Source organism: Drosophila erecta, unplaced genomic scaffold (assembly GCF_003286155.1).
Source record: "Drosophila erecta strain 14021-0224.00,06,07 unplaced genomic scaffold, DereRS2 tig00000092-arrow-pilon, whole genome shotgun sequence".
NCBI lineage: Eukaryota > Metazoa > Arthropoda > Insecta > Diptera > Drosophilidae > Drosophila > Drosophila erecta.
This window is the reverse complement of record NW_020825207.1, coordinates 7,389,446-7,403,931: the sequence shown is the minus strand read 5'-3', so window position 1 is coordinate 7,403,931 and position 14,486 is coordinate 7,389,446. Positions and strand designations below refer to the sequence as shown.

Below are 14,486 nucleotides of genomic sequence, written 5' to 3'. Positions count from 1 at the left end.
GTCCGCTGTTTGTTGAGGACCTGCTCTCGTCGCTCCCCCTCAAGATTGCCTTCCCCACCTCCAAATTCAGCTGCTCCGCCTCCATCCTGCTCCCGTTTCGTTGCACGACCACCTTTGCGCCAGGACTCGACATTAGCAATGCCCGAGGTCGATGGTACCTCGTCCTTTCGGTCCCCAAAGATGGTCGTCCAACGAAACCACTTATGTCATAAGCTGTAGCAATCTGAAGTCGAGGATGCGCTGCGTCGTCGCATTGCATTCGGGTCTCTTTTGAGAAGATAAACGCACAGGCACAGGCAGGCCAGGAGTAGGCACACCAGTCCCAACATTGCATAGAATCCCTGACGGTAGCGTGCTGCATCGGCACTCACTTCCCGGAGTCGAACTCGCTGGCCCAGAGCTCCTCCTCCCCTCAAATCATCCTCTCTTTCCAGTGGCATTAGCACCTGCCAGAATCCGTAAACCTTTTGCAAGTGATTGGAGTATCCTGAATCCAGTTGATTGCTGGCCGTGTAGGAATTTGAGGGTGCTGCTCTATAGGTATCGTGGCGGTTGCTACGCGATAAGCTTCTATCTTGTCCTGGACCTTCTGACTCCCCCTTAAGTAGCTTATCCACCTCGGATTCATCCACTGATCCTGTCTGCGGAGTCTTTGCTTGTTCTCCCAAACTATACACGAATGGGTTCTCTTTGTTGTAGGGTAACCATCCGTCGTATATTCGCCCCGGAGTGGGATTGCCATTTTTAATGAAGTTCGCAAAGGCTCCTCTTACTTTCCGACATAGCTGCTCCTCCTCGCCACTAAATCTTCGACGAGCTATCTGCTGGAACAGACTCGGACCTAGGAGAAGTGGCAGATCCGAGCTGTGGGAGGCTCCCCCGAAAAGATTCCTTTTGCCTCGCATGTCCATCGAGTGGGACTGGTCGAATACATAGGCGTAGCTAGTGGTTCCATTTAAAAACTCCAAGATTCGTGAGAAAGGTAACTCATAGAGTGATTCCGAGAGTAGACGTTGCATTCCAGTCAGCAAGTGGCTGACACCCTCTGCCTTGCCACTGAAGTACCTCCATCTAATGGCCGCCAGCTGGGAGGCGCTCTCCTCACCCACCGATTCTAGTGCTCGCATCACACTTGGCAACACTGTGTTATTGATGTACCTATGAAGCGCCACCTGACCCTCCCTGGCCACATCCAGCCAGTAGTCCTGCAGGAATGCGCCTTCGTTGGAGGTGATGCCTAGAAGTACGGGGGGCAATGTTCTGTTTCGAAGGCGTTGTTCGAGTGGCAATCCGTCGGGTAGAATCACGCCCAGCTGGGAGCTTCCGTTGCCATGGTTATAGACGCTTTCGTAGGCACGCAGCAAGTCCTCCCGGCACTTGCGCCTAAGACAACCCATCAACTGGCGACGTTGGGCCTCCTCAAATTGGCAGCCCAATTTCTGTACCAGCACCTGACCAGTTTCCACTATCCGCTTTTGGTGATTCTGGCCCAAGGTACGCATTATAGGACCGGGTGACATGAGCACCAGTTGTTTTACCAAGCTGGAATCCTGCAATGTAGCAACCAGTGCCAGAGGGGCTCCTCCACTCCCATGCCCCAGAAGCGTAATGTGATCTGGATTGCCGCCAAAGGCATTTGCATTCCTTTGAATCCAACGCAGTGCCATCTGAACGTCGCTTAGTCCATAATTTCCAGGTACATTACGGTGCTGTTCCCCCAGACTCAGCCAGCCGTAGATATTATTTCGGTACTGGACACTGACCACCACAATGCCCTCTCCAGCCAGATCCAAGCCATTGATGCGGTTTCTGGGCCAGTCGTAGGCGAACTCCTCACCCGTGACAATGACCACTATGGGCAGCTTGCCGTACCGCATGCCCGACTCCGGTGTCCAAATGTTCAGGTACAGGCAGTCCTCGTCGGTGCTCACTGATCTGGGCATGCCGCCATCGGAGCTCTCGTCGTAAATGGTGTTCGCGAGCTGCGGGCAGAGGGGCTGCATGGTGGTGGCCTGGAGGGTGCGATTGAAACTGGCGCTCGGCTTGGCGAGCTGGAAACGAAAACATCTCATTTATCTCAGGGTAATCAATGGGCCAATTAAAAAGAACTCATTTTAACCCCAAATGACTGGTCAATGATTTTAAAAACCAAAAGTCAAATATTGCGGAAATGAAATTGTCCTACAAACTATGTGATTTAAGTTCCTTTACAGCAAGTTACAGCAAATCGCAGCTCGTTGAGGGGAGCCTGGGCGTAGGGAATGCCCAAGAAGGCGTAGACAGCGCCACGTGTCCCATCCGGAAAGACCTTGAGCTGGAAGCAGTGAACCAGTTGCAGGGCTTTAATGTAATTAAGTACCAAAATGGCATGTCCTCACCCCAATGAGATCGCCCTGCTCCAACTTAATGTGCGTCTGTTGGGCAGAACAGAGCGGCGACAGGTGAATCAGAATCTGGAGTAGCCGCAAAATCTGCTGAATCCTTAATGCATTCCACATGATTGCCAGTTGCAACGCTCACTTGTTAGCTCTCACTTTTTGCACATCACTTTTGCATAGTTCATGGCGCATTTAAGCGCATTTATTAATTATCGTACGCCTTTTTAAGCAGGTTTTTCTCCAACCACAAAATATAGGTATATTTCACTGAAATTTCGCTTTTTTCGCTGCAACTTTTAGTCCGCTCGGAGTTGAAATGAAAACTGAGCCACGGAAAAAATGGTCAAACACACACACCACGAACAAAGTTTGCTGCCCTGGGTCGGTGAGCTAACGAAAATTTCTGCTAGAATTATTTCAATTGTTTTCTGGTGTCATTACGTCGCTGTTGCTTTTGCTGCTGCGGTGCGCAGCGAATCATTCATGCATCCATAGATCAAAACACCAGCGACACCACCAACATACCATCCATTCCATTCAGCAGCGAAATGAGTGTGGAAAGCAGCGGCGCGTTGGGTAGGTTGTTTATACAGCCATGGTAACGGACCTCAACTATATGTCGATCTGGACCCTAAAACCCAAGAGCCAGCCCTCTGGAGGTACCAAACGAGGGTGGATCGTGGGTTACTAGAGTTGCAGTTTGCTGTCTAGCCTTATTTTCTTACATTCGTATAGGGTTTCACCACTCCATCATTTTCCACATAAACTAATTAGGAACTAATTAAAGTGGGCCACTCAGTGAGGCATAGGTTGTGCCTCGGCATTTCGCAGAATCAGACTGAACTCATCTCTCAAGCGTAAGTTTAATTAAACTGTCTTGAGGCAGTCTATATTATACGCTCAAATTGGTCAGCATTCTAGCATGTTCTTTGAAAAGTCTCTTTGGCAACTTAAACAAGAATGATTGCAGATTTATCTACAGTTCACAAAAATTAAAAAAACTCTACTCTCAATTTTAACAAATTTTATCAGCATTTTCTGGGTAACTATTTTAAAGAGCCGCAAGTTGTCGACCCTCCCTCGTTCTTGTTTTTCATTGAATTCCGCACTGCTGTTAATGTCAAACATAAATTTTTCTCTGCTTCACAACTCGCTCGCCCTTCCCTTTCCCTCCCTCGTGCCATCTCACTTCCCCCTGCGGCAAATGAAGTTGTCGCTGGGTTTTTGGGTTCTGCAGCAGATAATGTACCATAATGCTGCCGTAATTTCCCCACTTGCCCAATATTCTGTTGCCGGTGGTGGCTGAATGGCTTGGGATGCGGTGGGATGGGATGGATCCGATTCCGAGTCCGAGTCCCAATCCAATGTAGTTAGTTTGCCAGAGAGTCGCTGCCACTGCTCGCCGTTGCGGAGTTCCGGTCGGTGGAGTTGGACGGTCGATCGCTGGATGCCTCTGCCGCAATGGCCGCAATTAACTTGGATGCGAGAGTTGTAGGAGCGCTGCGATTGTGTTCCAGCATCACGTACCCACATTTATGTATTTTAATTAGTTTAAATCGTAATTTGTTTGTAGACCTGCGCGGATTACCAGCACAAAATCGCCCTCACCAGCCGCCAATCTGCCAGACCTGCAAAAAAGCACTGCCCAAAATAATCTGCTAGTACTGCATAAATTGGATTTTTTCCAGGTTCAGTTATTTATTAGATATTTTATGCGATCTAGATCTTACGTCTCAAAGTGCTTGAAAACAAAACACAATAAAAAAAATGTGGAAAAAAATGGTTAATTTGGTAATGTTTGGAAAAATACATAATCTTTGGTTAATTATAAATCACAAACTGCACATTTAAATGATCGCCCCACTGGAGTCGCCATGTCCCCCACCTTCCCCGATGCCACCGCATACCTTTTGGCCTGGTCAATAGGAAGTTAATCAATTTATGCCAGCGACCGTCGGCGGTTCGCAGTTTGGTTTTGTGCGGGCCGCTGTTCAATTATTATAAATGGCAATGTCGGCCTAGTTTGTCCTACATGCACATGTGTGTGTGCTTGTCTGTGTGTGTGGTCCAGTTGGCTGTAAACAAATTAGCCTGGCCGAGAGCCGGGAAAAACCCGGTAAAGGCTGACGGTATTGGCGTGGCAGGTGAAATTTTGGTAATTGCTCTTCTATAAGTATTATAAATCACATCAGGGAGGGCCAAATTTGTTTGAATATCATGCTGCTATAAATATTCAAATTAAGATTGAAACTAAATCTAGGTAGTCACAGGTCGAGCCATTCACCGAACCCAACACCGAAAAGTAGCTGTCACTTAGATGCTCATGGAAATGCCTTGCCAATGCTGTAAATCAATTCAGATTACCAGATTTTTGCCGGGGCCCTATAAATTCCAACGTCCATTTCAGCACCTGGAATGCAATTGGACTTCCCTTTTCCTGGCCAACTTTTCTCCCCTGTCGGCTCAAGCTGTTGGCCGACCAAAGGCTACAGATTGTGGTGACATTAAAGTGCTGATACTATTTTTGCCTTCGTCCAATAAATTCGTCAGAAAAACGTTTGACACAAATCTTGCTGTCAACACTTGTAAGCGAAGACCTTTAATAAAAACACAAATTGTACTGAAATTTATACAAATATTTGCGGAGTGCATATTGAGAATTTTTGGCAGCTGCACTCGAAGTAGAAAATAGCAACAACAAGGACACTTCAGGCGGAAACACTCAAGTCGCCGAAAGTTTGGCCTTTGTTGCATTGTCGTAATGAAAATATTTATGATTTTTGGAGCCGAGTTGATTGTTTACATATTGCCAAAGCATATTGAAAACTTCTTTATTAAATTTTACTTCAATAAAAGCCAATTGTTTCTACTTGCTCCACATTTCTGTATATACGTGTATGTGTGTACAAAATGCCTGGCAAAGTTTTTAGTTTTCTGCCAGAGCAATCTGCGTATATTTCCCCCAATTTCCCATCAACATTTTCCGAGATGAAAAATCTGAGGGATGTGGGTGGCCGCCTGATTGCTATGGCTTCTGTTTCAGGTCCTGCTGATACGATGTCGGAGGTTGACTGCTTCACCGATTCAAATTTTGTTGCATATTTTCATATTTTTGCTAAACAATGGCATCAGATGTCGTCGTTGTTGCTTTTGGCGTATCTCTGCAAATATTTGTTGTGCTGCACGCTTGTGTACGAAATCGTTTAGTTAACGAGTCGTAAACACTTGTGATAGAATTCGACCAGACATTTGGGCGATGAATTTATGCATGCATTTTTTTCATGGATAAATCCCATTAGTTGAGCCCGGGCTCGACATGCACTTTTGGACGGAAATTAAATCAATTCCTGACTTTTTCGGGCTGACTTTTGATTTCATTAGCAGAACTATTTAGAAATATTCGAACATTTTAAGTGAATTTGAAGTGCATTTCGTTACGCATACGCAGTGGGTGCACAAGTAGCAAGTGCTAGCAAAATCATGTTGCAGCTGCCTGATTTGTATAAGCAAGTACACTATTAAAACTATAATTACAGACAAATACAAGTTATTAAACGCAAACAATCTAAGCAATTTGCGTGAACATGTACGCCTTTTAATAAACAGCGAAAATATCTGAAACATAAATTGGAGCAGCGAAAAACACTCAACTGGGCCGCGGGTATTACGTAATTAGCAGAAACCACAAAAAGCAAACAGCCAGTGGGCCATTTACGTAAAGTATTTAACAAAACAATGCACAGAAGTTGCTTTAAGCCTAATTTAACGGCTCTGCAGACAAACAACGCGAATGGCGAATGGCGAACAGCGGCAGCCATTTTCTTTATGCCCCCAACCGCACACACAAGTTGGCAGTACTTAGCGGGCGGAGCGGAGGGGGGTGGGTGGTACAACGGTGGGGCGGGGGCCGTGAAAGCGGACCGGAACATGGCCCACTTTCTAATTAATGCAAAATATTGCAGCTGCAAAAAGAAACTAGCATATGTGCTGCCTACTTTTAGGTTCTACCATGTAAGTATGCTAGCTTTTTTTTTGGAGGGCATTTTCAGCGGTAGTGGGTAGTTGTGGGGGCGTGGCACTCTGGCGGTTTCTTTGTTGCCTGCATAAAGCATCACTCACACACACTCACGCACTCAGAGAGTGTTGTAGTTGCGACATCAGCAACATGCAACAACAACCTTGGCAATGTCAACAGCATGGCATCCTGGCGGAAGCAAGTGACCGCCGCCAGGGGTCGCCTGTGTGCTGCTAAATTAAACCCTGCAAAAAATGTTTGCCCCATGTGGTAAAGAACCCACTGCAGAATGGGTCCCATAAATACCGCTGAGTTTTACAAAACCCAAAAAGTATAAGCTGTATGAAGAGATTTTTTAGCAAGGAACTTAAGGAAAATTGTTTTAGTTCAGATTTCTATGGATATTTACCAACGATTAACGATTGCCTGTTAGTTATTATAAACCTAATTATTGATGCTTGTTCAGCCCAAAACCTGTGCTAATGTCTTAAAAGCACAATTTCGCAGTTAAATTGATACTAAAAGCATTCTATAATGGATTTAATTATGGCAAGCCGAGGCTGCAATAATTCATTTGGTAAGTGCTTCGTCATTGGGCTGCAAAAAGGCATGCAAACCGCGAAATTTCATTGCAGAAATGAGAAGGCAGTGCAATTTAATAATTTTCCATAGCAGCTTAGAGTTCAGAGTGCCGTGTATACGTAAATGAAGTTTTTCCTCTTAGTTTGGCAAACCAGAAACATGGCGACGCATTTTACGGCAACGAAATTTTCAGCACGCTAAAAACTTTGCCGCTAATTCCTTGGGCAAACTTTAACACAAATGTGTTTAGATGGGGATTCCTGTGGCACCTTGCTAAATTGAAAATGCATTAGCAGCTTAACTTCGATACAAGAGATACAAAATGTTTCGAGTTTCAGTTTAATTTTTATTCAAAAATCACATTTGTTGTTTTTTATATATATAGATACATATATATAATATTTCTGCTGCAATGTTGCCAATAATGTATGGTTTAGGCGTACTGCGTTTTCGCTTCCATGGGTTTATTTATGTAATTTACATTTGTTCATGTGAGTGTTGTTATGTGGTGTGTTGTTGCTGTGGGTGTATGTCTTAAGCTTTAACAATCATTACTAGGCAATAGTATTAAGCACATTCACTATAAATATTGGTTTACATTTAATGGCTGTTCAACACGGATTTCTTATGGTTTCTGTACAAATTTAAAGTATTATTTACCTTGGACAAACGAATGGGCAGGGTATAAATAAATATTTTCATGAATGGTTTGCGTTTACATTACTTTTTCTGCAATATGCCAATCACCTCATATTTACCAATGAAAATGTACAGAAACAGAAATATAATTTCATTTGCCAAGTGACATTCCTGTTTGCAATGATTTCAATCGAATTAATGGGCATTTTGCATTAAGCTGATGGGCCAGATGAGTGAATTAATTTCAGAGTATCTATCTTAAGCTCAGATATGTTTTTCACGAAGCACTGCCCGTACGCAGACACAGATAATACTAGTTTGAGCTCTACAAAATGATATTTCGGTAGATATAGTTTGGTAAAATGCAGTAAGAATCATAAATGATAGAACTTCGTATCGTTGCATTTTCCAAAAACTTTCTTCACATTTTATTGTCGTTTTTGTCAAGCCTTTCTATGCAAATCGTCTAAATGGTGGCAACAGATAAGCAGTTGGGTTTTTTTTTTGTTTTGGAATGAAGAATAATATAGATATTTGTAATATTTCTAACATGTAATTTTCATCTAGTTAGCCCAATTTAACAGAATTCAATCTTTAAAATTCAATTAACTTTACAATGTTTTAGTTCTCCCCATTTTGAATCAGCGTGTGATGGAATGTATTTAATTTTATTGAACATCCACATCCCATCGAAATACAAATTGGTGAATGAATATTCTCCTTGTAATTTTTTACACATGACTTGCCCAGTTAAATGTGGCAAAATAATTGATTATGCACAATTATCCCTATAACGCAAATGAAATAAATGAAAAAATGTGCGGAAATGGGTGGAAATGCCGGGACTAGGAAAGGGTTAAAGGTTGATTTATTCAAATGAGAGCACATGCAGTTTTCAATAGTATCACAACATCCATATTCGTAGTTCACCTTTTTACTCATTTTATTAAGATTGGTTGGGTTTTCTGGTTTTCTGATTTTCGGTTTTTCTTTTTCATCTCTGCGCTGCTTCTTGTTAATGTTAATGCAATAAATTTAATTACCATCTCGCAGGATGCAGTAACTATTTTATTATTATTAATAAATGGCTTTTGCAATCATTTCTTGTGTTTGGCCTTTTTTCTCCGTTTTGGTTTTCATTTCGTATTTGTGTGGGCGGGGCGGGATCAAGGAGCCTTTTCAATATTTTTGGTCAAGTTGTTTTGTATTGTTTGTTGGTTTTTTGTTTGCTTTTGTCTTGGATTATTTCTTCCACTATGTATAGTTTGCTTTTAAATCTGTATAAAAAGTGCAATTGTCTGTACTTGTGTCTTTGTTTACCTGGTTTTTGTCGTGTCAAATACAAATTCTCAAATACAATTATATACGAGTTATAATACAAAAATCCTTTACACACAGATACAAAAAATAAAACGCACTGTACAAAATTTGATCTGAATCTGATTCGATTTCAACTTTCCAGTTGCCTATATGTATACGTATATTGATGTCGCAGTGTATGTATGTATGAGTGTCCTGTGTGTGTGGGTGTGGGTGTGTGGGTGTGTTGTGCATATCCTTCGCCTTGGGCCACACACATTCCGAATATGCATATCCATATAACTGGCATTTTTGATTATTATTATTCGTAGTCAACGGCAAAAATGTTTGTTTGAAATGTTTGATTTATGTGCATGCTGATAGGGAACATTTCATTGCATTTGTCGTCCCTGTCCGTCCATTCGATTCCGTCTGCTCGCTGGCACAGTCGAGTTTCGAGTTTGACATTCGTATTCGTATTCGTATTCCATTCATATTCGTATGTATTCATATTGCCGATAAGCATATACGACTGATAAATGCTAAACAATTTCGCCGTTTGGCAGTCAAGAGTTTCAAGTTTCGAGTTTCGAGAGTCTGGGCATCAATCGATTGCCCGCTAAGTATGCAGTATGGTTCCTAAGAACCACTTTACTGGCCAGGATAAACATAAATAGCAGTCCAATAATTCAGTCAACCCAGAAATGTGTTTCCAGAAATGAAAAAAAAAAATAGTTTAAGAAAAAAGAATGGTTGCGCAAATATTGAAATGCTTCTGGTCAATCCAAACTCATTTGATATGTTGAAGCTTAGTTATTGCTTTTAGCTCTTATTGCCCTTTGCACTTGGTAAATTGACAATGCGAAAAAGTAAATACAAAGTAAAATCAAATAATAAAACAAAGAGATTCAATTCATCTGCAATCGTGTATATTTGTTGTAAAAAATAGGTATAGAAATATACTTTAGTTCTAGTATATGTATAGAATTGCGGTTGCTTAAACTAAAAACGCTTCTCTTAAGAGAAGCCACTTCTTTTGATATGCGCATGTGCTTAAAAGTTGATTGCATATTGATAATTGATTTACGTACTTCAGTAAATGGCCACATTAAGAATTAAAAACTGAGGTGTCCAAATAAAAAATTGCACATAACAAATTGAAAATGGAAAGCTACTTAAACCATAAACTTAGCATTAGTTAGTTGCTTCTCCTTTGCGGATTTGTGCACTTATTGCTGAATGGCCTGAAAGGAGTTAGTTTTGCTTTTCAGTGTCAATTGCTGCTGTTCAGAATGGCCACGGATAATCTGAAGATACAGTCGATTGGTTTCATATACGGAATTCGAGGAGCCTCAAGTTGGAATTTAAAACTGAAAATGAGACGACTGTGCCTTTGCGCAAACACGTTCACATTGATAAATCACTAACTATACACGGAGAGTTACAACAAGGACATACAAACATTTACACATACAAAACTCAACTCACACAGTACAAAAATCGGCTACTTATGTTCCTAGACATATATCAATTTACATATGTATGTATGCATATAGAAAATTTGCTAAGCGCTGCTAATTTGAAATTAGCAAAAAGATGGCAAAATCGCTTGCAGTTAACTAGGCTAATTCACATAATCGTTTTTAAAGTCTATTTATATATACACATTGCATATATAATTGCAAAGGATGCCGTATGCTTACACATATGTACACATACACATTTACAAGCGCCCTTTGGCTCCTAACTAAGTTCCATCTTTTCGCTACTAATAATAATTAACATAGTCCTTGCATCGCTTGGCCAGCGTCAAAAAACAGCATTTCATCTAAACTTATGTGTGTTTTCGTGTGTTTTTGTTTCTCTGTATGGGTATCGGTATCGGTATCGGTATTGGTATTGGTATTGGTGTAGCTGTGGGTGTGTGATGTATATGTATTCAGTACTCTTAACGCTTGTAGCTGTTGCCAGGATGCACATATCGCTAGCTGCCGACCAACTCGATCTGGCGGTATTTCTTGCGCAAATTGGAAACTGGATCACGATACAGCATGGGATCCATGCGCAAATTGGAACGTATCAGCGGCATGTAGCTGCAAATATATGAATGAAACAGGAGCTTAGCTTTAGGTCGTTTTGAAAATGAGGTAGGTAATGAGATAGTTAATGAGATAGATAATGAGGTAGGAGTTCCCTGTAGCTTTGCATGTGCTCAAACTTACCCAAACACGGCCGCAAAGGTATTCAAGCAGCTCTGGCGCTGGATGAAGTGGTCGGGATCATTCCAGGGCGAACGACCCGTCTCCCGATCCTTGTAGCCCTTGCGCTGCGTCACCTTGATGGGCGGCTTCCTGGTCACGTGCGAGACCAGCAGGTTCATTAGGATGTCCTCGCAGTTGGAGGACTGCTGTACAGTCTTAAGTAGCAGCAACGACAGCCAATTGGTGTACAAGTAGTTGTAGTAGCGGTGGTAGAAGGCCGCCCCAGTTAGCACAATCGAATAGTAGTTCGTCCACTTGGACGTGTAACCCCAGGCATTCTGCAATAAGTAATAATAGGTAATTTAAGTAATCAGTTATTTCAGTTGTTTCTGTAATTTCCATCAGCCCCATTCACCTTGGAGTCATCCCAGAAGTGTGCTCTTGCCGGATAGCCAACGATGCGCTCGGGAAAATCCCGCCACACCGTGTAGGCAAAGTCCAGTTCATCCGTATTGAGTATGGCATCTTCATCCAGGGACAGAACGGCATCCGTCTGAATCTCTTCGTAGGGCAGGAATCGTTGTGATATGCTCGGTCGTCCCTCAGTCGTCTGGCTTGTGGGTCCAGCTCCCTGACTCCTCGTGCTGCCCCCCAGGGAAATCACATGCAATGGTATGTGGCTGGTGGGGGGCCAGCGTTTCTTCAACGGCAGTGGCCGATCGGCTGCCCAAAGGACAAGGATCTAAGGGCAAAGTGTATTGCATTAATCTGATTAAAATGTCGGTCGCAGGAGCGCACTGTGTTTACATACCCGCTCCACGAACTGGCTCTTCGTGATGGTCCTGACTAGCTTGTAGAGCGCTGCATTCGGTCCCAGGGCGGCGCCAATCTGCACGTAGATAACCGCCGTGTAGTTGTGACGCGGCTCCGCACCCATCGAGTTGAGCAGAAACGGCATGTACCTGAAGTGGAGGTGGTGGTGGTGGTTATAATCGATTGGGCAACAAGGTTGCATAACAAGACATATGGGTGGTACCAACCTTGAGCTATCCGCGAAGGTGGGCAGCGTGAGCAGGGCGCCCGGGGAGCTGTTCCACACCAGGCTGCTCCGCACCGGATAATCCGGCAAGCGTTCGCGTATGATCTGCAAGATACGGAAGGGCGGTGAGTGCTTGAGTTAACGCTTGTTTAATGGCTTGTCGATACGCTCAAGTGGTGATTGCCAATTGATTGCCTAATGAGGAGGAGAGGAGCGAGGGCAAGGCCGTTTGAGCTGATCTGAATTTCGAGTGCAGTTCAAGGAGCGGGCCAAATTGCGTTTTGAATAGTCCTCCCAGTGGTCTATCCCATTCCCTGGTGTTCCGATCCGGTTTTCCCCCATCCGTTTGGTTTGCCCCCCGTTGAGTGTGATAACTCAATGGGCCTGAGTTGTTGCCTAATTTTCCGCTTGGCGCAGATGGGGTCCTTTTCCCCAAGCCAGTCCGTTTTCCCCATTCAGATTTACAACGCGGGTCGAAAAAAGAGTACTACTGAAAGTGAAGTCCTTGAGCTGCAGCCATCTGGTTGAGCTTAGGAGTTATTGCATCAGGAGGCTGTGGCTTTGGCCATACAAATCAATATATTAGCTTGGCAATGTTTTAAGATGCAGTATCGACTGGATGAATTTGTGTTACAGCATAAGTTTACACATTACTTACTAGAGAGTGCATAAATAAATGAAAATATCCACTCCGATCGTTAACTATTAATCCGAGCTCAGCTGTGGCTTTAACCAAGCATGCATATATGAATGTCGAGGGGCGTTACCGCAGTTTCCGCTGCGCAGCGGAAGTCGCACAGTAACCACTGTGGGCGGAAGTGCCGCCCTCCGTCCCCCCCTCGCACTCCATGTGTTAGGCAAAGGAGGTAAGATACGAGGGGTGGTGGGGCTGGCTTTGCGTGCCATTAACGCGGCGTTAATTTGTCGCTCAAAGTGTGAGCGCGCCTTAAAGTATGCCATGCCAAATTAGTTAGACATCCCAGGCGCAGTTAGCCAAGAGTCGCCCAGCATTTTGCATTTGGCACTGTTTTGGCTCCCAGCTTGCGTTTCAGTTCGGGTTGAATGCAATTATAATTGCAAAGCCTGACCCCAACTAAGAGCTTTGTGCTGGGGCGCTGTTCGAGTTGAGTTATGCAAGTACAGGTGCAGCCACGTGCACCTGACAGAAAACAGAAGACGGTGCGTTATGCAAGTGCCACCCCCCAACCACCACCCACTACCCACCGCCCACTAACCACCCACTAACACCCACTGCCACCATTTACCACCCACTTCAGTTCATTCGTGTTATTTCTGTCTGGCACGCTCCGCTTTTGTGCGTGTGGTTAGTGGAATTTGAATTTGCATGGACGATCATCTCCCGACGGAATCCCACTGCTATTCAGGCTAAAAGACATAATGAGACGTTTGGGAGCGGTACCTACAATTAGACGCAATTACGGCTGATAGATCGACAGTTGGCAATGTTTGAGAGTGCAGATGGCATACCCTATAGTTGCAACAGCTAAACGCAGCTATTAGGTTATTAGCCACAACTCAGTAGGGGGAAAATATACATTTTATATCGTAATTGGATGAATCTTTTCAATATTCTTCAGCCCCGTTCTTTCTTATAAATGTTAGATTTTTTATTTCCTATAAATATTAGAAAAACTACCTTCATTTGTTAAAAAAAAAACACCATGTTCAAAGTGTGTTTAAAACACATTAGTTATAAACTGCACAAACATTTGTGTAATGCCTTTTAAAAAGGGTACAATATGCGAGGAATAATTTTCAGGAAGCTCACGAAGCGTTTTCCCCACCACTCTGCAGTTTCGAAACTATCAATATTCATAAGCTTAATCTAATGCCAGGGCATCCTAACTTCGTTGGGGATTTGGAATATTTTGGTTTTTGCCATTTTTTGTTTGCATCCATCATGGCTTCATGGTGATGCCCCGCTCGTTAAGCGCCACACGGCAGGTGCAGGAGCAAACTAACCAAACTAGGATTACGCTGCAGTCTGCATGTCCTGCCGATCCCTGGCTCCTTGTCTGGCTGCCAACGCGTCTCAAGTGCCTGCTTTATATTTTGTAATTATAATTCCTTCTTTGGGCCCTCCCCCTCTTTGCATAATCAACGCTCCGCGCGGCAAGCGTGTTTGTTTTAGCCCTTTCTTTTGGCCCGCTGTGTGTGCGTGATTATCTCTGTGTGTGGGTGTGTGTGTGTGTGTGTGTATGGGGGGTTTTTGTTGTGCGACATAATTAAGTCAATCTCATGCTGTTGACGCTGCCAGCATAATTGAGAGCGAGAGGCACCTAACAGACAGAGATGGCCTATGCCTGCGATTC

General features: G+C 43.5%; 2 protein-coding genes across 3 annotated transcripts in view; both read right to left on the bottom strand.

Moving 5' to 3' along the window:
* Positions 1-202: 202 nt before the first annotated feature.
* On the bottom strand, positions 203-3,097 carry LOC6549167 (cocaine esterase). 2 transcript variants are annotated; one of them, XM_026979860.1, is made up of 3 exons: positions 2,379-3,097; positions 2,186-2,314; positions 203-2,051 (listed from the first exon to the last, which is right to left on the bottom strand). In XM_026979860.1, the coding sequence occupies exon 3, from the start codon at positions 2,001-2,003 to the stop codon at positions 207-209; it is 1,797 nt and encodes a 598-aa protein (XP_026835661.1). In that variant the 5' UTR covers positions 2,004-2,051; positions 2,186-2,314; positions 2,379-3,097; the 3' UTR covers positions 203-206. The 2 variants fall into 2 exon arrangements, with proteins under 2 accessions (XP_026835661.1, XP_026835660.1); XM_026979859.1 differs by having other exon boundaries at positions 203-2,314.
* A 6,728-nt stretch (positions 3,098-9,825) lies between these two features.
* The window catches only part of LOC6549168 (exostosin-1), a 60,788-nt gene continuing 56,127 nt past the window's right edge, over positions 9,826-14,486 (bottom strand). The window contains exons 6-10 of the mRNA XM_001975582.3: positions 12,155-12,258; positions 11,926-12,076; positions 11,530-11,856; positions 11,136-11,452; positions 9,826-11,006 (exon numbers count right to left, since the gene is read on the bottom strand). Coding sequence (XP_001975618.1) covers positions 10,898-11,006; positions 11,136-11,452; positions 11,530-11,856; positions 11,926-12,076; positions 12,155-12,258 — 1,008 coding nt within the window. The 3' untranslated portion in view covers positions 9,826-10,897. The remainder of the gene's footprint in view (positions 11,007-11,135; positions 11,453-11,529; positions 11,857-11,925; positions 12,077-12,154; positions 12,259-14,486) is intronic.